Raw genomic sequence first — 23,074 nt, forward strand, 5'->3', positions numbered from 1 at the left:
CTTTGCAGAGTTTACTACTGAAGTCATCTGGCTTTTTTTGGTGCTGGGGATTGAACCCAGAGTTTCACTAAGCACACCTTGTACAACAGAGCCATAGCCTTAGCCTATAAGTAGATTTTTTTGATTACTGACTCAGTCTCCTTACTAGTTGTGGATCTATGCAAATTTTGTATTTCTTTGTGATTTAATCTTGGTAGAGTTTTGTGTTTTTGGTAATTGGACATTTCATTTAGATTATCCAATTTGTTGACATTTAATTCTTAGTACTCTCTTTGTTCCAGTGAATAACCAGTTTTCTCTCTGTGATTTGATTCAAATTTGTTTATTTCTGATTTGTGATTTGAATCTTCTGTTTTTGTTAGTTTATTTAGCTAAAGTTTGTCAATTTTGTCAGCCTTTTCAAAGAAACAATTTTTGGTATTATCAACTTTCACCTACTCATTTATCTTTCCTACCTTTTTTTTTATTATTCCCTTTCTTCTGCTAGCTTTGAGTTTAGTTTGTTCTTTTTCTAGTTCCTTAAGTTGTACTCTTTGGTTGTTGATTTGAGATCTTTCTTGGCTTTTCCCCCTATATTTTATTTTTGAGGTGAGGTTTTGCTATGTTGTCCTGGATGCTCTTGAACTTTGAGTTTAATTAATCCTCCTGCCTCAGCCTCCCAGATAGCTGGGACCGTAGACACATGCCACTGTGCCTAGCTTTCTTATTTTTTAACATAGGCATTTATAACTATAAATTTCCCTCTTAGCACTGATTTTGTCATTTGTCATAAGCTTTGTTTTTTTTGGGGGGGGAGTATCAGGGTTCGAACTCAGTACTTGAACTTCTGAGGCAGGTAGCAGAACCACTGACCTAAATCCCCGGCCCAAGTTTTGATATGTTTTAATCTTTACTAAACTCAATCTTTCCTAATTTCCCTTGTGATTTCTTCTTTGATCCATTGTGTTATTTAACTTACACAATACTATGATTTTTCCAGTTTACTTCTTTGATTTATAACTTCTTCCTGGTGTGTCAAAGAAGATACTTTGTTTACTACCCACCTATTTGAACTTATTAAGACTTACCTTGCAGCCTGATATATGGCCTATCCTGGAAAATCTCCCATGTGTATGTAAGAAGCATATATATGTTGTCGTTGGGTGGAATATTCTGTGTATGTAAAATGCAAAGTCTGTGCAGAATGGTTTTGTTTTTTAAACTTTGGGAGTTTTTTGTTTTGTTTTGCTCTGTTTGGACTCTGCATATCTTGTTCTAACATCATTTGTTGGAAAGACTATCTTCACTCCATTGTATTGCCTTTGCTGTTTGTCAAAGATCAGCTGGCTATATTTATATGAGTCTATTACTGGGCTCTTTATTCTGTTGCATTGGTCTGTTTGTCTGTTCTTTGCAAATCTCCACACTGCCTTGATTACTGTAGTGATTATAGTAAGTTGTAGAGATGGATAGCCCTCCTGCACTGTTCTTCAGTATTGTGTGGGCTCCCATATTGTGTTGTGTGTCTCTCCTCTCTATATAAACTCCGAGATCAGTTTGTCGGTATTTATAAAATAATTGCTGGAATTCTGCTTGAGAGAGCCCTGAATATATGGATCAAATAGGGGAAAACTGACATCAGGGCAGCATGGAGCCTTCTTATTTATAAATGTAGATTCTCTCTCCATTTACTTAGTTTTTCTTTGATCTCTTCCATCAGAGCTTTGTGGTTTTCCCCAGATAGATATTATATTTTGTTAGATTTAAACCTAAATATTTTCTTTTTGCAGAGGCTAATATAAATAGTATTAGACTTTTAATTTCAAATGCCACCTCTTCATTTCCTATATATAGGAAAGGGATTGTCATTTGCATATTAACCTTGAATCCTGTAACGTTGCTATGATCTCTTATTAGCCCTAGGATTTTTGATTGGTTCTTTCTGACTTTGTACATAAGCAATAATTTCATGTTTGCAAAGATGGTTTTATTTTTCTCTTCCAAATCAGTATACCTTTTCTTTCTTTTCTTTTTAAATATGTTTATTTCTATTAGCACATGTATGTAGCACGTAATGATTACATTCATTGAGGAAGTTGGTACCTGTACATAACAAATCTTAATTCTTTTTATGTCTCCTTCTCTTTCCTCCTTCTCCTTTCCTCTTGATTTCTTTTGACTTCTAGTTTGATGTTGGAAAGAAGTGGTGACGGGATAGCCTTACTTCGTTCCTGAGCTTATCAGTAAAGCTTCTTGTTTCTGAATGTGAAGTATGATGTTAACTGTATTTTTTTCGTAGATGTACTTTATCAATCTGAGGATGCTCCCTTCTTGTTTGCTCAGAGCTTTTCTAAAATCATGAATGATTTTGCCAAATGATTTTTCTGCGTGTATTGATATGATCATGTGAGTTTTATGTGATGAATTACTTTGATTGTTGAATGTTGAACAAGCCTTATATACTTGTGATAAATTCCATTTGATCATAGTGTGTACTTTGAAAACATTGGATTTGATTGCTAATATTTTGTTGAGGATTTTTTCATCTGCTCTGAGAGACCCTGATCTGTCATTTTCTTTTGTTGTAATATCTTTGTATAGATTTGGTAGTAGGGTAATGCTGGTCCCATCGAAAAGGGTGGGAAATAGACTGTCTGCTTCAATGTCTGGAGGAGGTGGTACAGAGTGGGTATCACTTCTTTCATCAAATATTTAATAGAATCCACCTGTGTCTGATTCTTTCATTTTTTAGAAGGTTTGAAATTATTATTTCAATTTCTTGCAAAGAGACAGGTCTACTTGGATTGTTTATTTCTTCTTGTGTGCATTTTGGAAGAGTATGTCTTTTAAGGAATCATTTTATTTCATTAAGCTTATCACAGATTGTTCATGATATTCCTTTATTATTCTTTCAATGTTCATGGGATCTGTAGTGATGTCCTTTTATTTTCATTTCTGATATTAATGATTTGGGCCTTCTCTTTTTCTTTTCTTAGCCTTGTTAGAAGGTTATTTTATTAATCCCTTCAAAGAACCAGCTTTTGATTTTATTGCTGTTCTCTATTGACTTTTTTTCAGTTTCATTGATTTTTGTTAAATTTTTGTTATTTTTTTCTTTTGTTTACTGTGAAATTAATCTTCTCTGCTATTTCTAGTCTTCTAAGTTTAATTATTTGTGTGTAGGTCTTTTGTCTTTTCTAATATATCCATGTAATGCTCTTGAAGCACTGCTTTCATTATGTCTCATTCATTTTGGCAAGTTTTTTTCATTTTCACTGATTTGCAGATATTTACAATTTTCTCTTAAAATATATCTTCTTTTAACTGTTGTGTTATTTGGGAGGTATACTGTTAAATATCCAAGTATTTTGGGATTTTCCAGCTTCCTGTTACTGCTTTCTAGTTTAATTACATTAGGGTCAAAGACTAGGCATTGTATACTTTCTGTTCTTTTAAAATTGCTGGGCTGTGTTTTTATGGCCCAGAATATTTCGGTCTATCTTGTTGTATTAGTCCGCTTTCCATCATTATCACAAAATACACGAGATAACTTAAAAAGAGAAAAGTCTGTCTTTGACTCAGCATTTCAGAGGTTTCAGCCCACGGTTGATTTGCTCTATTGTTTTGGGTCCACAGTGAGGCAGCACATCATGGCTGGAGTGTATGGTTGCTCACCTGATGGGCCAGGAAAAGAGAGAAAAACGGAGAGACAGACAGACAGACAGGGAGAGAGAGGAAAAATAAGAACTGGTGTCCCACAAGCCTCTTTGTGGTGTGGCCTCAGTGACCTGGAACCTCCTACCAGGCACTACATCCTGATAATGCTATGGGCTGAAGACTAAGCCTTTGACACAGATTTTGCAGACCCTTAAGATCTAAACTATAGCCTTTGGTGAGTGTTTATATGAGTTTGAGAAGAATTTGTGGTGCTCAGTTGTTGGAGTAATTTACATATTTTCATTATATCAAGAGGGTTATTGGTGTGATTGAATTCAACTAGGTCTTCATTGGCTTTCTGCCTGCTAGATCCGTCAGTTTCTCACTTATGCTAGGCAAGTGCTTTACCACTGAGCTACATCCCCAGCCTTCAGTTCTTTCTGATAGACAGGTATTGAAGTCTTCTGCTGTAATAGTGGACTCATCTCTCCTGTGTAGCTCCATCAGTTTTTGCCTCATGCATTTTGATGATCAATTGGTAGGTGTAGACACATTAAAGACTGTTATATCTTTCTGGAGAATTGACGCCTTTATTATTATATGGTGCTGTGCTTTATCACTGACATCTTTCTTTGAAATCTGCTCTATCTGAAGTTAATCTAAATATTCCTGCTTTCTTTTGATTAGTTTTAGGATGGTTTATCTTTCAGTAGTCATTTATGACATAGTTATATTAAGTATTACTATTTTGTATTTATTCCCTCTATTCTTTTTTTTTTCTACTTTTGTATCTCATCCTTTTTCTGTTTTTGTGGTTTTAGCTGAGCATTTTATGCTATTTCATTTTCTTTTCTTACTATATCAGTTATTCTTTTGCTTAAAATGTTTTCAACTTATATCTACTATTACTCTGGGTCTACTTTCAAAAAGCATTATACCATTTCAAAGGTAGTGCAAATACCTTGTAATAACATAGTCCTAATGTCTTCCTCCATCTTTCAGAGCATTGCAGTCATGCATCTCACTTATATATAAATATATATGCATGTATTAGCATACATAGCCATGAACATTGTTGCTACCACAATTTTTGAATAGTTGTTGTCAGTTAAGAAGGAGACACCCAGTATGGTGGTTCACCCCTGTAATCCTAGCACTCGGGGAGGCTGAGGCAGGAGGATTACAAATTCTAGCCTAGGAAGGGTAACTTAGTGACTTAATGAGATCTTCCTTCAAAATTTTAAAAAGGGGCCAGGGATGTAGCTCGGTACAAAGGCTGTGGATTCAATCCTCAGTACTGGAAAAAAAAGAGGGTTATTTTTCTTCTCCCCTGCTTGCAATCACAATTTGTCCGTAGTATTTACTGTGAGAGCCTAGTTGAGCTCCTAGAGGCGAAACAACAAAGTGTGGAGCTCCCCAGTGACCTAGTGCACCTGGGGTTTTTAATCCCAAAGATTTGTCCATGCTTAGCCTCCAGTAATTTGTCAGTTGCAGCTCAGGCTTTCTCACTAGGCTGTTTCCACTGCAGGTCTCTGCAGTGGTGAGTTGTGCTTCTCATGCTGTCCTCCTTTCTGTCTCTCTGATTAGCAGGCTGTGGATTGCTCTGTGACCTCACTTCTTGGACAGGTCTATTGAGAGTTGTTGCATTTCCAGTTGGTTCAGCTTTTTGTTGTTAGGCTGGAGGGCAACTTCTAAACTACATACTTTCCAGAGTATAAGCTGGAAGTCTCTTTAGTCATTTTAAAAAGTTGGTGTTATGGCTTATATCTAGATGTGCCTTCAAAACCTGCTGTATTCATAAGTAGGGCTTTTGTGAGAAGGGTGGATCCTGCTTGTTTGATACTGGGATTAAGGGTATGTTGTATATATTAGTCCACTGGTTGGTTTAGCATAGTTCTGGGTGTGGATAATGGGAAGGTCCATCCTGGTGCGGGTGGCACCAACCGGTAGGTTTATAGCCTAAAGGAATAAAAAGGGAAAGGGAGGCTCGGGCTGGCTGCTTTCTGTCTGCCCTACCATGTACTGTTTCTCCTTTGCCAGGCCACCCTGCCTTGGAACCAGCTGATATGGAATGAACCCTTTACAAGCTGTGAGCCAAAATAAACCTTTCCTCTCTTAACTTGTGGGTGCTAGGTATTTTGTCCCAGCAACAAGAAAGTAATGAAGACAGTTGAAACTGGTTGCTGTCGATAACACATTGCAGAGATTCTAATTTCTGTTTTCATTGAGTTTTGATCCTACAGGTAGCTAGTAAATTGTTTCCCTTGAATTTAAAGAGGCTTGTTTTACTTTTCTAGGACTGGTCTTTTAGATTTTGTGCTTGATTTTAAACAAAGTCCTTACTTTTAGGACCTGATTTCTACTCCTAGCCAGTTTTAGTGAACTCAGTGGAAAATCTGAGGTGTCTGTCACACTCCACTAATGTAATGAACTCATACTCTAAACTCCGTCTTCCCTGCTGTAGGTAGCAGAAATGCCTGTTTAGCTACTTGCTTCTCTTAGCTTCTCCTAGAATCTTGCCCATGGGCATGTACTCTTCAGGAACAGGAGGAATTTATATTAGGTTTTAGGCATCGCTTCTGTCTTCTTTCTCCCGGGATTTTCTCCATCAATTTTCATCTTTTGTGGCAGCTTTGAACTCTTGATACCTCAAGCCAGAGAGACTGAAGCTTTTGTCTGGAGGTCTAGTTGCTCAGGCTGTATAGACTGGGGAGTGTCCCCAAGGGAAGACTTTGAAACGCATCCAACCCAGTGTGGCTTCCTTCTGTCAAGGGTCAAATCTCTTCCAGTTTCTGCCTGTCATGTTTATTGTCTAGTGTCTTTTTTCTTTTTCATACATTGCCTGGAAGTCATAACTGTTACCCAGAAGAGGGTAGTTCTATGCAAAGTACTTCACTCTTCCTTTAAATGGAATTACTTTTTTTAAAGAGGAGGAGTCTATTCCAACTTGGGCTTGACTGATTGTCAGAGCTCATGTCACTTTGTCTGCCCCTTACTAGTAATGAAGAATAGTCAGATTCTGCTCTGAGCTCTTGGTAGAGATGGTAACTCCTAATCTCTGCTGAACAACCTCAATCCCAGTCACAGGAGGAAAGGCACAAGGTGCGGGTCTGTGGTTATGCAGTCTATGCAGTCTTCTCTGTATTTCAAATTTTATTTCTGGCAGATTGTGCCAGAATGGGTTTGGTCCTTGTAGATTTGCCTTTACTGCTTTGCACTTTGGCATTATTCTCTCTTATTGTGACAGGAAGTCACAGCTTGACCATCTTAATCACGTGGCTGAATGTCATCGATCTGTCCCTGATGCAGAGTCCCCTGGCAGAACAGCCACTGCATCATTTCTCAGACCTTGGTGCTGGAAAAGCTCAGCTTCTGATGAGGAGTTGATAACATTTCTCTTACTGATGTTTGGCCCCTGAGAAGCTCAGGGGCACACGCTCATGTTTTCAAGCCTTTGCCTTAATTCCTTTGTTTATTCAGTTATATTTCTGCCAAGTACCTGAACTACTTTTTCATTGATAAGAGGTAGGGAGGTCATTGGAATCATGAAGAGCCAGGTCACTGCCACCCCTCCAAACATTTTTGGTCACCCCTCCCTATTTTGGGACTACTATAATGGCCAGGTGCTAATCCATATAAGAAGCTCATCTTCCACTCAAAGTGCAGTTACACACCTTGTCTTCACCTAGTTCACCAAATAGTGTTCAAGAAATCAATGTTCAAAACAATTTGATTTACTCCAGAAGGGTAGAGATGAAAGGTATTTGAGTGAATGCCCTATTGGCCCTGAAGGTGGCCCCAAGGGGAACTTCCACATTGTGGTGGATGACAGGATCATCATCATCAGGAGAAAACAGATCTCCAAGTAATTTATTTGTCAGGGAGAACATTTCTTTGAATTTCCAAAGGCTGGCTTGTTTAAATTAATATGCAGTCAGTCACGGCTCTCTTCACAACACAGGCCAAGGCTGAGTCTGGCCAGGTATTCATTGGCTCGTCTCCGCAGGTGGAGCCAAAGCCTGTGACGGGAGCCTGGGGCCAGAGCAGCGGCACGATCTCCCTCTCATCTTCAACCTGGAAGAGGACGCTGCAGAAGGTGCGCCACTCCCGAGGGGCGGCGCCGAGTACCAGGCTGTGCTGCCCCGGGTCAGGAAGGTTCTTACAGAGGTCCTGCAGGACATTGCCGATGACAACACCTCCCGAGCCGACTACACTCAGGATCCTGCAGTAACTCCCTGCTGCAATCCCTATCACATTGCCTGCCGCTGCCAAACTGTGTAACAGGCCGACTTTGCCACAAGGAGGAATGTTTGGAAATTAGATGAACTGTTTTGGGCCACTACTTTGTAACTGTTCCTTCTCCATGCTGGCTTGGGAGAACAGCTGAGCTGGCTCTTGGGGCCGTCAGCACGGTGAAATGTGCCACGCACAGGCTTTGGAGTCAGGCACAGGGCCAGGCCCCAGGTTCTGAACTCGGGCAATTACTTAACTTCGCTTGCAGGTTGATTTTGAAGGTCACCTAGTACAGGAAACCGCCTTACACATTACCTTACACAGAGCAGATGCATTTTTAATACATTTTCACTTATAGGTCGTTCCAGGATAGGTTCATTCCAAGCAGTACATGGAGCAGAGCTTCTCCATCTTCACTGTATATACCGATCACCTGGACTCTGTTGAAAACCTAGATTCTGGCTCAGGAGGCTTGAGGGGGGTGGCGAGAGCCCGTATTTCCAGTAGGTCCCCACAGGGTATCTGAAGAAACTAGACAAAGTTAGGTCTCTTTCTAGGTCTCAGGGCAGAAGAATCCATGGAAAAGTCCCTGGTCCTCTTTTTAGGGTCAAATTAATGGGGTTTTGTTTGTTTTGTGGCACTAGGATCGAACTCATGGCCTTTATACTGAGCTACATTCCCCATCCCTTTGTATTTCTCATTTTGAGACGGCCTCCTGCCTCAGCTTCCCAGAGTGCTGGTGTTACAGCTGTGCTTCACCAGGCCCAGCCAAATGTAAAGTGTATTGTAAAGAATTTAGGAGTTCTTCCTGGCCCTCTAAAATCTCCCAAGGCATGAAATGAAGTTTAAGAAACTAAAAAAATGCATTGCCATATTTTATTAGTGTCCTAAATGGGACTCAAAGGTAATAAATGATTTATTCCAATCACTGCAAAAATACTTTGCCTGGCTAAAATAATGTCTCTATATGAATGTAACATACAAGAAATACAATTCAAAGAGTTTTTTTTCTATAAGTACATTTTTTTTACACAGCATGCATTTAAAAAGGATGCCCTTTTTAATATAAAATTCCAGCTATATACCAATATGGTTAGTTAGCATTTACACGGTGGTTTGAAGTATTTTAAATAGCATGATGTAGATACAGTGTCCCCAGTGCCCAGGGCAGCCAGGACCAGGGTCTCAGTGAGGAGCCCGCCGTGTTCCGGGGCTGAGGAAGCACAGCACCCAGATTCCTGCCCGCCCTTTTCTGTTCACACACTTGTACTCCATTCTTCCACCTTCCTGGTTTTCTCCAAAACCACCTGACAGGGAGTGTTCTGATTTCTGAGGAGCGCTTCTCGTCAGGACTGCTTCGTTTTGCCCTTCTGACTTCCACGGCACAAGATTATCTACCGAAATCAAAACAGAATGGCCTTACTCTCCCCAGGAAGAGGCCGTGGTGGGACACCATGGGGCTTTTCCATGGGCCCGCGGGCTGACCTTCACCCCCAGCCTCATGAAAAGTACCCATCTTATGTGGGCAAAAGACAAGCATGGCGGATTCCAAAAATACTGACACCAAATGTGCATGCACGTGTGTGGATGTATATGTGCACTTTCTAAAAGGCTCATCCTACTTGTAAAAGACTGCCGGATCACTACCACAGGGTCAGTGTACATCCTGCCTCACTGTCACTCACAAGGTGGAGACAAGTCTCCCAACGCGCAGACCCGTGCGCTGGCTGCCCACTGAGGCAGAAGCTTCTCAGCCTTTGGGGGCAGCCTCTTCCCAGGTGTCAGAGATGCCCAGCTCTCTTTGACCTCTAGGACGTCCCAAGGAGGAAAGGGGTGACATGCACGGCAGTGTCAGTACGTTTCACAAAGGCCGTTAGTGATGGCCCGTGTTCTTCAGGCAGAGGCTCAGGGAGCGCGCTAGGCAAGCCTGGGCTGTGGAGAACAGGGCTGTCAACCAAGCCCAGACACTGAGATTCTTGTGTAGTCTCAGAAGCTCTTAAAGAATACAAGCAAAGACGTGGACTCTGGACACATTTGCGAAAGGCACGGTAATTGTGAAGAAAGGCGAGGAGAGGGAGTTTCTAGCATCCCTGATGGGCGTTGCTGCCGCCGTGGGGTAGCTGACAGGCCATGGAGTGGCACCCAGTGGCCCTCATGTCTGTGGTCGCTGTGCGGTGAGATGGAGAAGCTGCCTGCTACTGACAAATGTCCTTCTCCCCATCTATCAGCAGTAAGGACACCTAGCACCTGCCCTGCATGCAGGGGCTGCCTGATGCTGCTGTAACCTCATTCAATGACCAGCCATCTCTCTGGGAGGAAACATTTCTTTTATATTGATGAAAATTCTTGATAAAGTTTAAGCCAATTTTTACTCATCAGGTCCTTAAGAAAATGATAGGACAACGGGCTCCTACCCAGCTTCCTGCAGTATATTTGAGGCCTGGTGATAGTTTGAGCCCTGGTTCAAATATTCAGCATCTCTAATTCTGTTTTTACTACACACACATGCACACAAGGCACCTATTATTTTATTCAGACTTTTTTTTTTTTTTTGGCCAAGGAACTACCTCCTAATTGCCAATGTCCAAAATATCCCAATTCTGTAAATATGAGAGCCTGCAATTTTGCTGATTACAATTAGGAATCTAATTCATAATTTCATAATCTTTTAGACCAGTCACAGGCTTTTACCAAAATCACTAGAACAGAACTGGTGAGTGTCTAAGTGCTCTAAGCCTGGATGGAGGAGAAGGATGGGCACATTCATCCCCAGTCTGACCTAGGATGCTCTGGTTCCTGGAAGGTGCAGTTTCAGTGGAATCATCACCAACTCATAGAAAAACTCCCTCGGGGTGAGTCAGCATCATAAGAACCCAAAGGCAAAACAACTGGTGAGGTAACAACTGTTAGGTGGCAAGCCCCCAGATACTGAAAGATGTAAAATTAGTATTTTAAAGAACCACTCTGCTCTACCAATAAAATACAGACATCACTTGCTGGCAGCATAGCTGGAAACCTGTCTATGAAAAGCTAGAAATGCGAATCCCAAGCTGCAGTCCACAGAGCCAACAAAGAAGTCACAAACACCCCTAGCAAAGCACAGACGGCCCCACAAGAGCTTTGTTCTTCTTTCAGCCAAATGGGCTTCCTAGGTTGCTCCGTGGATCCATGGGAGAAAGAACCAAACCTGCACGCCATCGTGTCCCAAGTGAATCTCACTGACGTAGAGCAGTGGTCAACAACGCACTCCATATAAGCCCTCGGGGACACTGTCAGCTGCTCCTCTCTGGCTCTAGGCGTTGGTTGTCCCAGCCGGGGCCTGACATTGCTTCCATCTGCAGTGATTTCGAGTTGACTCTCTAGGGTGTTTGCTAACTGAAGCTTACAGTAAGGGTCTCTGGATTTCTCTAAACGGAAGCTCGAAGAAACCACAACTAGGGAAGTCCCACCCTCTTCTCCCAGGAGAGAGTCTTTCTCCAGACACAACAGTTAGAAACAGTTCAGCCCAGTGCTAAGCCAGCCCCAGAGACCTTTGCTGCTGGAACAGTTGCAGGAAGGTGCTGGGAAGCTCCACCAATGATGCACAAGTGGGAAAGTCAGGATGGTGGTGCACACCTAAAATCCCAGCACTCTGGGAGGCTGAAGCAGCAGGGTCACAAGTTTGAACCCAGCCTGGGCAACTTAGCAAGACTCTGTCTCAAAATAAAAAATAAAAAGATCTGGGGATATAGCTCAATCCCCAGGACCTCAAATAAAAGAAAAAGACAAGATGCCCAGGTAAGCTCACACATTCCAGCTCCGGCCTTCCCCTTGGGGGTGTCTTAATGAGTGCCTGCAGCTTCTGGGAGGCTTGGGTCTGCCCTGCCAAGGCCAGAAGCAGGGTGCAGGTCACTGCTCTGCAAGTCTCCAGGAAGCTCAGTGTCTCTACATGCAGTGCAGCCCCATTAACCTGACACCTCCAGCAGCAGAAAGGCAGCATTCTGCAAAAGCACCCTTAGGAGCCGCAGGAAACTTAAGAGTTCTATGCAGGAAAAGTTTCCCACCTATGAGCAGCAAAATCAGTATAGAGAAGCAGAGGAAATGAGTCCAGGCTGCTGGGTGTGGGGAGCGCCCCAAACTCCCTGGATTAGTATTCAGTCGCCCCAGTGGGGTCAGGGTTTAGAGTGACACCACACCGCCAGTCGGCAGGGTCCACAGCACACACAAGGGACGTTCTATGGCTCTCTGGATCTTAGAGAAGGGATCAGTTGTTAGTAACTAGAAAACAGGGAAAGTGACTCAGCCTCTTGTACAAGGTAAAGTTCCCTTCCAGGCACACAGACACAGCTGCTCTTTTATGGATCCGTAATGCTTACAGGGGGGAACTCATTCTCGTCATCAAGACACACTGGGCCTGTTGCAAACTCGTGTTCTGGAATAACTTCACCTCGGAGCGCCCCGCCATCCTCGGAGTAACCTGGAACCGAGAGTGAGACAGGAAACAAGCCACACGGTCAGTTCTTAGCCCATGACCCAGTGCACGACCTCGGAGGACGGGACGATCAAGGAGCCCGGGGAGCCATCTTTGCCTTCCAGCTGGAGGGACTGCTTACCTGTCTAAACCCTGTCAGTTACGGTCTCTGAGTCCCAGAGAGACAGTGGTCTCATCCTCCCTTCCACCCTGGATGGCTGAAATTTCCACCTTTGGCTTTCTCCAAGAGGCAAAGGATTAATGCTGAAAATGAACCTCTTGTACTACACCTGTCAGGGCTGAGGACCCAAGTTGGAAGCTGTTACCTGGCCTCATCCATGAGCAAACAGCTCAGAAATATCTTGAGCAGAGCACTTGAGCCCCAGGTAACAGGGGAGGGGCAGGCTGGCCCCATGCCACTCACCTGGCACAGTGGAGGCTGCAGATGTGCTCGGTCTGGCTACGGTCGCTGCGTAAGACTGAGGTAAAGAAGGTCTGAGGTCATTTTCTTTGTTCTCTTTGGTCGTTCCTGAGCCAAGCAAACTACTTGCAGCAATTAAGAGGGGGAAAATAAAAATGAAAAAAAATCACCTATCTAGAAAACTGTCACAGGGAAAAGCTCAGAGATACAGCTCCGCTACCTGATTGTAAGCACACAGCCAGGCCAGTAGGAAGTGCAGCGGCCTTGTTGCCAGCGGTCAGTCAGGCAGCTTCAAAATGACTGCCTTCCCTTATATTTAATCACCAAAGGCTGGGCCCTCTGCCCTTCCTAGTGCACGCAGGCAAGGATGCCAGGGCCACGGGCAAGGGAGCAGTGGCAGCTCAAGGTGTCTTGTTCTAAGCAGAACAGAAAGCCAGCCTGTCACAGAAGTTCGGGAAACTTTTCAACGATATTCTATGGACATTTTTGAACACCCACTGTGTACTTGAGGCTGGGTTAGATATTCCATGGTGCAATGTATCCTGGCACTGTCCAGAAGGGCGCAGCACGCAGAGAGTGCCTGGCAATGCTCCTGAGCAAAGCAGGGGCCCACTAGGGGTTTGTAGCCCAGACTGCCGGTGAAGTGGCTGGTCAGTGTCCCATTGATGTCACAGCTCTGCACTGCCAAGTCCTGAATAGCTGTCCTTGGAAAGCTAGAATCTTCACCTGTGGGTCTTGATTAGGACGCACTCTCCTCCATCCTGAGGATCCAAATTGTAGATGTAAAGGTGTCCATTGGAGGATGCAACTAGCAGCCTTGGCAATTTCTGGATCCTAAGGGCCAGGTGAAACATGAATTGTGATTACAGTGAAGATGGGTAATGGAGCCATTTCAACTACCCCTCAGCAGTCAGTCACCTGTTCTTCTGTGTGGAGAAACTCTAATCCCACACATCCCGAGTCCAGGCTTTCCGTTCCTTCGCGTTCTGACCAATGATTGATGTTACGGTTTGGATCAGATTATGTCTCCCAAGGTCTCAAGGGCTCGGAGGTGAGTTGTGTTTTTTTGTTTGTTTGTTTTGTTTTAGCTAGCAGGTTTTTAGATTAATCCAGTTCAGAGCTGGATGTTCTATTATGAGGCAAGGGCTGACTGGAGGAAGCAGGTCCCTGGGGTCATGAGCTGAAAAGGTACATGCCGTCTACGGCCCTTCCCTCTCTGGCTCTTTCCCTACTCTGTTTCCTGCCTGTCACAAATGAGCAGCTTTCCTTCACTTTCTCCTTCCACCATGATGTTTCTGCCTTGGAGCCAGCTGACCCTGGACCGAGACCTCTGAAACCATGAGCCCAAATAAACCCTTCTTCCAACAAGCTGAGTATGTTGGGTCACAGTGATGACAGCTGGTACAAGAAGTGGGTACGCTCCTCGACCATGTGGTTCATAAGGCTTTAGCACTGCTTTATGGGAAGAGTCAGGAGTGGCTGGAGATTCAGGCTGGAGGGAGCTTGTAGACTGTCAGTGTTATTACAGTGAAGATGCACAACTGGGCCAGCTTCAGCTGATGCTCCTGCCAGGGACAACCCTTCGCCCAGTGACCCAGAGTCTGAGCTTCTGAACATTCCTTTGTTTTCTGGCTGAACAATCTTACTTTCAGGGTTATTTCTGGTCTTTGAACATAACTGTGAGGACAAGGCAAAATGGCACGCCTGGTACTCTTATCCTGTGAAAGCTACTGCCACTAAACGTGACTGTCTCCATCGTACATCATGTGTCCCTGCCTTATTGGTGACAGGGAGGGGAGAAGGGTACAGTGAGCTTGCTGTCTTGCCTTGAAGAATTTTAAATGGTCCACTTCTTTAGTAAACTTTCTTAAATTACTTAAAGAAGATACCTGTCACACCATTAGTGTCTGAATTCAGACAACAGAACCTGAGGCCTCTTGCCTAATTTCATCAAAAGTGCGAATATTTTAAAGACAGAGTTATTATATCCCATGTTATTAGTATTCCCATGCCAGCTGCCAGCTGCCCCCTGAGAATCCATGTTAAAATCAGAGAGGAAAAGCAGCGGGTTGGTTCAGCTGGTTCAGCTCACCCTTCTTGTGTGCCATTCCCCCACCCCTTTGTTTTCTCTTCATACGTTTGGGTTTTGTGCTCTGAGAAGATGTGTAAATGTGCGTTTACTTAGGGTGGGTGGTACGCACGTGGAGAGGGTGCAGATGTTCTTCTGCCCAGAGAAGTTCAAGCGTCCGGTGGCAAAAGCCCTGTCCTGGTTCATCATGTCCGACACCTGGGCGGGGAGGTAGTTAGTGGCAGCCATGAACATCTTTCCCATGTAGCCACTCCAGGTGGAAGGCTCTTCTGGGCGACTAGGGAGCAGTGCAGAGACAAGGATGTGATTGGCTGCTAGCACCAAACTCGTCCAGTAACCTACACATCTCAACGTTCTGAACCGAGTGCTCCGCAACAGGCAGAAACTGTGCCTCAGCACAGTGTTCTACCCACCGAGTCATTATTCTGGCAATAACAAAAGAGCACCAAGGGCCTCTTTGTCCTTCCGATGAACCACTGTGAAGCTCTTAAAAGGCTCTCAATGCTACTGCTTTCTTACATTAAAAAAGCATATCTGATGATTAGCCTCACTGCTAGATTTCTTACAGAGGGCAAGGTTAGAGGAATGAGATGCAATCGATATCTGGATCCTATAAAATGAGCTCAGGTCTGTTCAGGGCTCGAGGAAGAACAGACAGATCTCAGTGTGAAGGCTCCTGAGCCAGACTGAGTGGGACGCTAGAGGCTAGCCTTCAGGCAAGACACACGGAGGCGGTGGTGTCTGATTCCAGCCCTGAAGCCTTCAGGACCCCCATATACACAGTGCATGAGTACCTCACAGGGACCTAGAGCGCCCCCTGCAGTCCTGGAACTTCATCCCCAGGCTTCCAGGAGACAGAGGGTGGGACTGCCCTTCTGAGAGACACCTCCATCCATTCTGCTCTTACGGCAGCACTGGAGGACCAGGGCTCCCACGTAAGCTCCAGGACACCCCGTGGTGATGCCACTTGTCTACAGGACCAGATCCCAGTGGGAAACCTAGTGCCATCCAATTTTTACTGTTACCAACTAGTGAGGTGCAGGTGTTCTTTGGACATACCCCTCTGGGCTTTGATCTACTGAACCACAAGTGACCCTTCTAGGCAGACCTGTACAGTGGTCCTGGAGTAAGCAGCTCTGTGCTCCAGTTTGGGATTCACAGAGGAATGACAGACATCCAGACCCTGCATTCAAGGTGGAGACACAGCACACCTGCACAAACAGGAAAACAACCTCAGCTGCTGTGCATGGAGCCACATAACCGGTGCAGGCAGGAGTTAACTCCAGGACCACAAGGGAGTGGAAGGGGGAAGTTTTTAGCCTCTTGGTCTCCACGTTTCCTCATCTGGAAAACAGACAGTCTGCAGGCTTGCTGGGTGAACGAAGGAGGTTCAGCCTAGAGCGGGGCATACAGCAAGGGGCTCAGAGGCTGGAGGGATGCAAGAGTTTCTGGGGTGGTGGCAGCTGGGCTTTGCAGGCAGGGGAGGAGTTGTCGCTTCATCCCCAAGGACAAAGAGGACGAAGGTTCTGAGGATGTATTACGTTCAAGGGGGCATTTTCCTAAGATTAATCCAGCAAGAAGATACAAGATGGACTGGTCCAATGAGGCTGGGCAGGATGAGACCAGATACAAGTTAATGAAGTTAAAGACACAGATGAGGGCCGTGGCCGGTGATACAGGACTAAAGAGGTAAATGGCAGTGACACTGTCTGGGAAATAACAGTACTTCAAGGACAGGCTGAGGAGACACCCTGAAGGAGTAGAAGGTCTCCCCTCAATCATCTGTGGCCAGTGAGGGTACAGGGCAGCTCAGAGAGGGCAACGTGTTCCCTACCCTATGCACTGAAGGCAGATCCGAGAGGACAGGGCTGAGGCAGTGGCGGGGGAGCACTTCCTCCCTGGTCAGAGAACCTCAGGAGTAAAAAGTACCTGACCCACCGCGCTATCATCAAGGACTTACCCACTGCAACAGAGAACAAATGAAAGCTCATACTGCTGTACACTAATACATACAGGAAGGAAGCCAGTACCACCTCATTCTAATCGGATAGAAAAAGTTGTTTTCCTCATGAAAGTCCTATGCCATGAGAGAAGAACCTCCAGTCCCAGAAGAGAGTCTCCTCTTCCCACTCGTGTGAACCCCAGCACAGGAGTGCACATAGGAGATGCTTGTGAGCAGTGCTGGCTGGAGTTTCCCCCAGAGAAGCCTGGCAGGGAGTGAAAAGTTTCACTTCTTAAGGACCCCAGGTCAGCTCTGAGCAAGACACCAAGCACTCTGGACCTCAGTTTCTTCAGTTATCAAGCTCCTACCTTCCTTGCCTTCCAGAACAACTGTCACGGGGACGGAGGGAGGAAGCATGGTAAAAGCTCTGTATACTGCAAATGAACAAGCGTCACCATCATCATTGCTAACTCCGCCACCTGCTTTGAGTCTGACTGAGCAAATTACGAAAACTTCACGTTTCGGGTTCCTATAATGACGCTGGAAGGAAGTATCAAGAGACACAGGTGGCAAAGGACCCCACACACCTACACACAAGGTACAAGCCACCCGTTGTGCTTCCAGAATCAGGGACCACGTGGAGCGGAAGGCGGGGCTGTGATGTTGCTATGGACAGTGGCCTGGGGGGGAGATTCTGCCCTGCTTCCGGGTACAGATAGCTCCAAGTGGGCATGGCCGCAGACACAGGAGATGCTTAGCAGCTCTAAGCTAATGCTCACACTCTACCGCAGGCAGAATTTCAGGGTCCCGTGCCTGTGCCTCAGAACCTGTATAGTAATGAGACATCAGCTACGTGACCACGTTATGTTATATGGCCCAGGTGGCCTTAGGCGGGAGATTGTCTGGGTAGGCTCTGACCTAGGCACATGTAGAAATTTTAACAGAGACCATGCTAGGGATGGAAGTGTGGACTTGCAGTTTCAGCTTCTCAGGAAGCTGAGGTAGGAGGATCACAAATTCGGGGCCAGCCCGAAGAACTTCGCTGTACCTCATCTCAAAAACAAAACAAAACAGAGCAAAACAAAACAAAGACAACAAATCCTAAACCACAGACTTCTCTTGAAGGACCTGCCTTCTTGACAGTACCGAGAATGCACTTGGACAATGATTCTGAGCTCCAGAGGGGAACACAGGTGGTGTTCAGACACCTCCATTTCAGCCCTAGGAACCCTAAGCAGAAGATCCAGCCAGCCCAGCCAGCCCATCCTGGGCGTTTGGCCTCCAGAACTATGACATAGACACGTGCTATTTGAAGCCATTACATTTGTGCTAATTTGTTACAGCAGTATTGGAAACTAACATGCTCACCATTAGCTACAATGTGACACACACTTTATACAATCAACTCTCATGCCATACAGGGGCATGGAAAGTGTTTCAAGCACTCACTGATAGTGGTAATCACAACAATAACTATGTTACTCTATTTATAGCTATGCTGGTTGGTGCTTATGGGTGCTGCTATGAGCCAGGGCTATACCAAATGCTTTATACAACTCATTTCATCCTTTTATTACCACAAGCCTAAGAGGTATATACTATCATGTGATGAGAAAAGTGAAATACAGAAAAATCAAGTAAGTGACCTTCTCAAGGTTTCATAGCTTAGAAGGGGCTGAGCTGGAATGTGAGCTCAGGTGTGTGGCCCAATTTTTGTGCTTTTGTGCATGATACCACAAAAGTTTTGCTAGTGTGGTGCTCTACCGTGGTGCTAAAGACAAAGCCAAGTGTATGGAGCTCAGAAGAAAACAAATCTCTTATGCCGATGTACCTGTTGGTGAGGTTCTCCAGCTTGAAGATGTGCACAGTCTCCGTGTTGCTGGAGGCACACAGGAACTGTGAGTCCATACTGAAAACCAGGGAGCTAATTGTCACATACCTAGAAACACCAACGTATGAACCAAGAAACCAGAAAAAATGAGGGTTATTGCCTTTTAGTTTCAAGACCAGTTTTATGAGAAAAGTTAACATATCCTGAAGAACTTAGATATTCTAAAACCCCTTAAACATCGAGTTATTTAGATCTGGAGAGCAACACCAGAAAGATGAATAAAGAGTCACAGTCTCAGGTGCAAAGAATAAAGCATGGCCCATCCTGCCAGCCAGTGGAGGGGAAAGTGTGCACCCTTTGGACACCGTGGAGGCCTTCCAGGTGCTCCGTGCACAGATCCAAACATAAACCCTACAGCTGAGAAGACCCCAAACACCTTTCATTTCACAGAAGAGACTTAGAAATTATTTTTGGATTGTGACTCCCTGGTTTTCTTACTTCTCTTCTGTTGGTTGCCTATCAAAAAAAGGACTCTCATGCCTGAATGCTTGTGGTGAAACAGCAACTCCTCTTTCAGTTTTACTAAGCCCTGTGTGGGGCCCTGAAGTCAATTACCTGAGACAGTACAGTAATACTTCCTGTAGGTGACAGGAGGCCACAGCCTCTGTCCTCCCCCAGATGGCTACCCTAGGGCCGCCGAAGCCCTCCAGTGGGAAATGTAAAATGGGTTTGACACCAAGCACAGACCTTTTCATTCCTCTGCGAAATTCATAGAGCTTTTGCCCATCAGGTACAGAGAACACCCGGATGACTGTGCCCTGGAAAAGAAAGCAGGCGGACAGTTTCTAACCATTAGTGGCTTCACACAGAGATGTCCCCTCAGACAGTGGTTTGTCTTATTGGTTTTCAACATCTGTCTCTGAGGATGAAGCACAAAGCAGGACAAAGAGGCATTTTTAATTATATGTGCCGAGTGAGTGATTATTAGAACATGTATTAAACACATACTGCCTGACTGCCTGTCCCTCCCCACCCGTTTAGGGCTCCATGTGTCTGTGTGTGTTACTGTGTACGCATGTGTGTGCATATGTCTCCCGGGGAGCAATGGCTTCATAGCTACAATAGCCTCTCTGCCTCACAAACAGCCCTGCTCCTCATGGCATCTCAAATTCAACCTGATCACCTTCCCTGATTATTCCAGACAGAAGGGACCACTCTCTCTCTGGCTAACTAGCAAAGCATTTTGTTTGTACTGCTTATGAAATGTAGCATCTATCCATTCCAGGGGTGCACATTTCTCAAGAAGACCACAGTGTTTGTGCAGAGTGTTTGTATCTCCCCTAGCGCAAAGCCTCTATCTACTGAATTAGCAAGTAATCAACAGACAACAGTGTGCAAAGCCTGAAGTTCTCACTCTGAAACACTCGAAGCAGGCTCAGGACCAGTCAGTCTCCAGGTCTCCAGCCTCATTCCCTCAGATCTCTGGCACCTCGGAGGTAGCCAGGGAGGGGATCTGACGGGGGATGGGAGTACACTCACTTTCGCAGATGCGCTTGCTAGTTTGGAGCCCGAGGAGTTGAAGGTGATGGCAGCCAGTGTCCCCTCGTGGGCAGCGATGGTGCATACTGTTTTCTGTTGGTGAAAAGGAGAAGCAGCTACTAATGCCATGGAAGAAGGAAGATGGATTTCATCTCCTTCCTTTCTCTTTCTTTTTCTTCTGTCTTTCTCCTTTACTGGGTTTCCTCTGTCTCTCCCCACCAGCCTATTTGCATACAAGCTGCACATCCTTTTCAGCTGTGTAATGGTTCAGTTTCAAGAGCGACTCCATTTCTTACCTCTTTCCTGACCTTAGGAAGGTGGGCATTGAACCGTGGGTCTGATGGACACCAGAGCTGTGATGGTCTCCCCCAAAGGGAACTTCCCACCACAGATCGGGACCGTCCCACTCTGTCAAGCTTTGGAGACCAGAGGGCAGCAAAGAGCTGTTTGCTGTCTTAGGTCACCAGTGTGACCTGCCAGCTGATGGCAGATGATTCCCCTCCTGCTGCAGATGTTTTGCCCTGGCCTGTCACCTGCCCGTGGTGGTGCAGACTGATAGCAAAGCCAGGGCAAATACACTACCTTCCCCTCCACATCCACCCACTCTGGCTGGAAAATGCCCCCACCATTTCTTCCACCCCCACAATACCTCCTTATCTCCTTTATTCACCACAGAGCAAGACAGGCGGCAGGCGGGACCACTGTCAACTTACCAGAGAGTTTCCATCGTAAAGCACAATCTCGCCTGTAGTCAGGCTTCCAGGATAGGCCAGGTAAGAATTGGAATGGTTGATAGAGAGGGCACACAGACCTGGAGAGGAATCAACAGGAGATGAAAAGCCAGTGTGCAAGGGACAGAAAACTGGAAGGTTGAAAAGAGCACCTGCAAACAGCACAACTAGAGTGCCACCTACTGGTAAGGGGAGGAATGGCTTTGAGAGATTTCTGTGGATTATTCTAATCAAAGGATTCCAGTAAAGAAAATTCATAGAAGATGGCATAATTTAACACCACCATGTCCTCTCCACATCTAAGCAATCAAAATGTAGAATTTTTTTTTGTAGCAGGGATTTGAACTTGGGACCTTGCACTTGTGAGACAGGCAGCGACACCACTGAGCTAAATCTCAGGCCCCAGAATGTAGAATATTAAAAATGCTCTTCTTCACATTTTTACCCCTGGGCCTGAAGCCACATCTACTTCTATGGCACACATGGCTCAGCAGGCTGTCATCACTGAAAGCTTTGCAAGTTTTGCTTGAATGTACTCACAACTGAAAGAGAACTTCCAATCATGAAAGGTTAGCATGTGTTAGCCCTTCTTCAAGTGATTGAATACACTTGGCTGGCAGGTTCCAGGTGCAGGACAGGCGAAGCAACGAACCTATGCAACAATTGTTCCTTTATGAGCTCATGTCCTGCTTTGAGAAGGGCAATGGCTGCCGCTGCCTGCCAAGGTGGAAGCTCACCGGAGCTCCTGCCTCAGCCAATAGGGAGTGCCTCACTTTTGGAAAAGTGAACACATAGAACCAGTTGAATTCAAGGTGCTTCAAGGCTGGGGTAGTAGCTCAATGGTAGAGCGTTTGTCTAGCAAGGATGAGGCCCTGGGTTCCATCTCCAGGCTATGTGTTTGTGCATGCGCACACGCGTGCACGCGTGCACACACACACACACACACACACGCACACACACACAGCTTCACCAAGCTAATCAAACCATTGCACTGCAGTAACATAAGCCATTTGTATTTACAGAGGGATTCAGGGGCATGCACTGGTCTGAACAACATTTAAGAGAAGGCTTCACTACAAGAATTTAGAGTAACAGAGTTAGACATGTCAGCAGTGAATTCCAGGAACTGTATAGAACCAAAGCACTACCCAATAGAAACTCAGAGAAGATGGTACAAAAGAAATGTCTTTTTAAGTAAAAAGAGGTAACTAATATCTTGGTTATAAGTTAGTGTCCCTTAAAGTAAAGAACTTTGGATCAGGCTTGAAAGGCTCCTTACCAAATTTGCAAGGGAAGCAGAGTAGAGAAAAAATATCAAATGATGCTTGGGACTAGGTCCTGTTTCATACTGTCTTTGCCAGGGCTGTGCTCACATCTCTTGCCAAGCAGAGCTCCAGAAGGAAAGCAGCTGAATCCAGGCACCCTTAACTGTATGTTCTGGAATCACTACAACCCCGCCTATTTGAGGCCTGGCCTTGGCCTTGGAAGAGGCCATGCACCCCTTCCCATTGCTTTGGGAACCCCAACTCCCCATCCCATCTGAGTTCTCTGCAATCTGATGGAAGTTCAAGAGCAGCTAGACAGGGGGGAAGATATTCTGGGCCTGTAAAGCCCAGGAGGGAAGAAGCCAGGAGGTGGCCTGGGCTAGGCTGATGGATCCTGTAGATGCAGCGGGGGAAGGGTGGGCAAGACAGACTGTGGCAATGGACGGGGGCGCCACCCTGAAGAGTTGTGATCTCACAGAGGCACCACTGGTAACCACTGAGGGCTTCGGAACACATGCTGAAAAAAGGCTGTGTTAAAACCAAAATGAGCTCCTGCTACAATAAAAAAGACCGGGTAGCTGTTGTTAAGGAGACAAAGTCAACAGACGCCTGTACCCCACTGGTGGAATGTACAGTGGGGCAGTGCTGTGGACAGCTTCCTGGCAGTTTCTCAAAAGCTAAACATGGCACTATCATAAAACCCAGAAATTCCGCTCCTGCATATACACCCATGAGAAATCCAAACTCCTGTCACACAGGAGACTTCTGTATGAATGTTCATAGCAGCATTACTCAGTGCAGTCAGAAAGTGGGACAACTCAAAATATCAGCTGATGAATGAATAAAATATGGCATGTTTTTATAGCAGGATATTATTTAGCAATAAAAAGGAACAAAGTACCGATACATACTACAATATGAATGAACCTTGAGAACA

General features: G+C 45.2%; 2 protein-coding genes across 6 annotated transcripts in view; one reads left to right on the top strand and one right to left on the bottom strand.

Annotated features, from left to right (window-relative positions):
* Arsg (arylsulfatase G) overlaps positions 1–8,750 on the top strand; it is a 117,953-nt gene extending 109,203 nt beyond the window's left edge. For 2 of the 3 annotated variants that reach the window (XM_010616829.3, XM_010616831.3), the window contains exon 12: positions 7,643–8,738. In XM_010616829.3, the coding sequence (XP_010615131.1) occupies positions 7,643–7,917 (275 nt within the window). In that variant the 3' untranslated portion in view covers positions 7,918–8,738. Of the gene's footprint in view, positions 1–7,642 lie in introns of all 3 variants that reach the window. The other variant, XM_010616832.3, reaches the window with a different exon arrangement.
* Positions 8,751–8,812: 62 nt separating this feature from the next.
* Positions 8,813–23,074, bottom strand: part of Wipi1 (WD repeat domain, phosphoinositide interacting 1) — a 29,061-nt gene continuing 14,799 nt past the window's right edge. Inside the window, exons 1-10 of one of the 3 annotated variants that reach the window (XM_019206411.2) lie at positions 21,413–21,505; positions 20,855–20,952; positions 20,142–20,234; positions 19,350–19,420; positions 18,603–18,710; positions 14,942–15,106; positions 13,467–13,574; positions 12,744–12,862; positions 12,225–12,325; positions 8,813–9,263 (exon numbers count right to left, since the gene is read on the bottom strand). In XM_019206411.2, the coding sequence (XP_019061956.1) occupies positions 9,216–9,263; positions 12,225–12,325; positions 12,744–12,862; positions 13,467–13,574; positions 14,942–15,106; positions 18,603–18,710; positions 19,350–19,420; positions 20,142–20,234; positions 20,855–20,952; positions 21,413–21,449 (948 nt within the window). In that variant the 5' untranslated portion in view covers positions 21,450–21,505 and the 3' untranslated portion in view covers positions 8,813–9,215. Of the gene's footprint in view, positions 9,264–12,224; positions 12,326–12,743; positions 12,863–13,466; positions 13,575–14,941; positions 15,107–18,602; positions 18,711–19,349; positions 19,421–20,141; positions 20,235–20,854; positions 20,953–21,412; positions 21,506–23,074 lie in introns of those variants that run through there. The other 2 variants (XM_019206412.2, XM_019206410.2) reach the window with 2 other exon arrangements.

This window comes from Fukomys damarensis, unplaced genomic scaffold (assembly GCF_012274545.1).
Source record: "Fukomys damarensis isolate Sample0158 unplaced genomic scaffold, DMR_v1.0_HiC HiC_scaffold_23, whole genome shotgun sequence".
Lineage (NCBI taxonomy): Eukaryota > Metazoa > Chordata > Mammalia > Rodentia > Bathyergidae > Fukomys > Fukomys damarensis.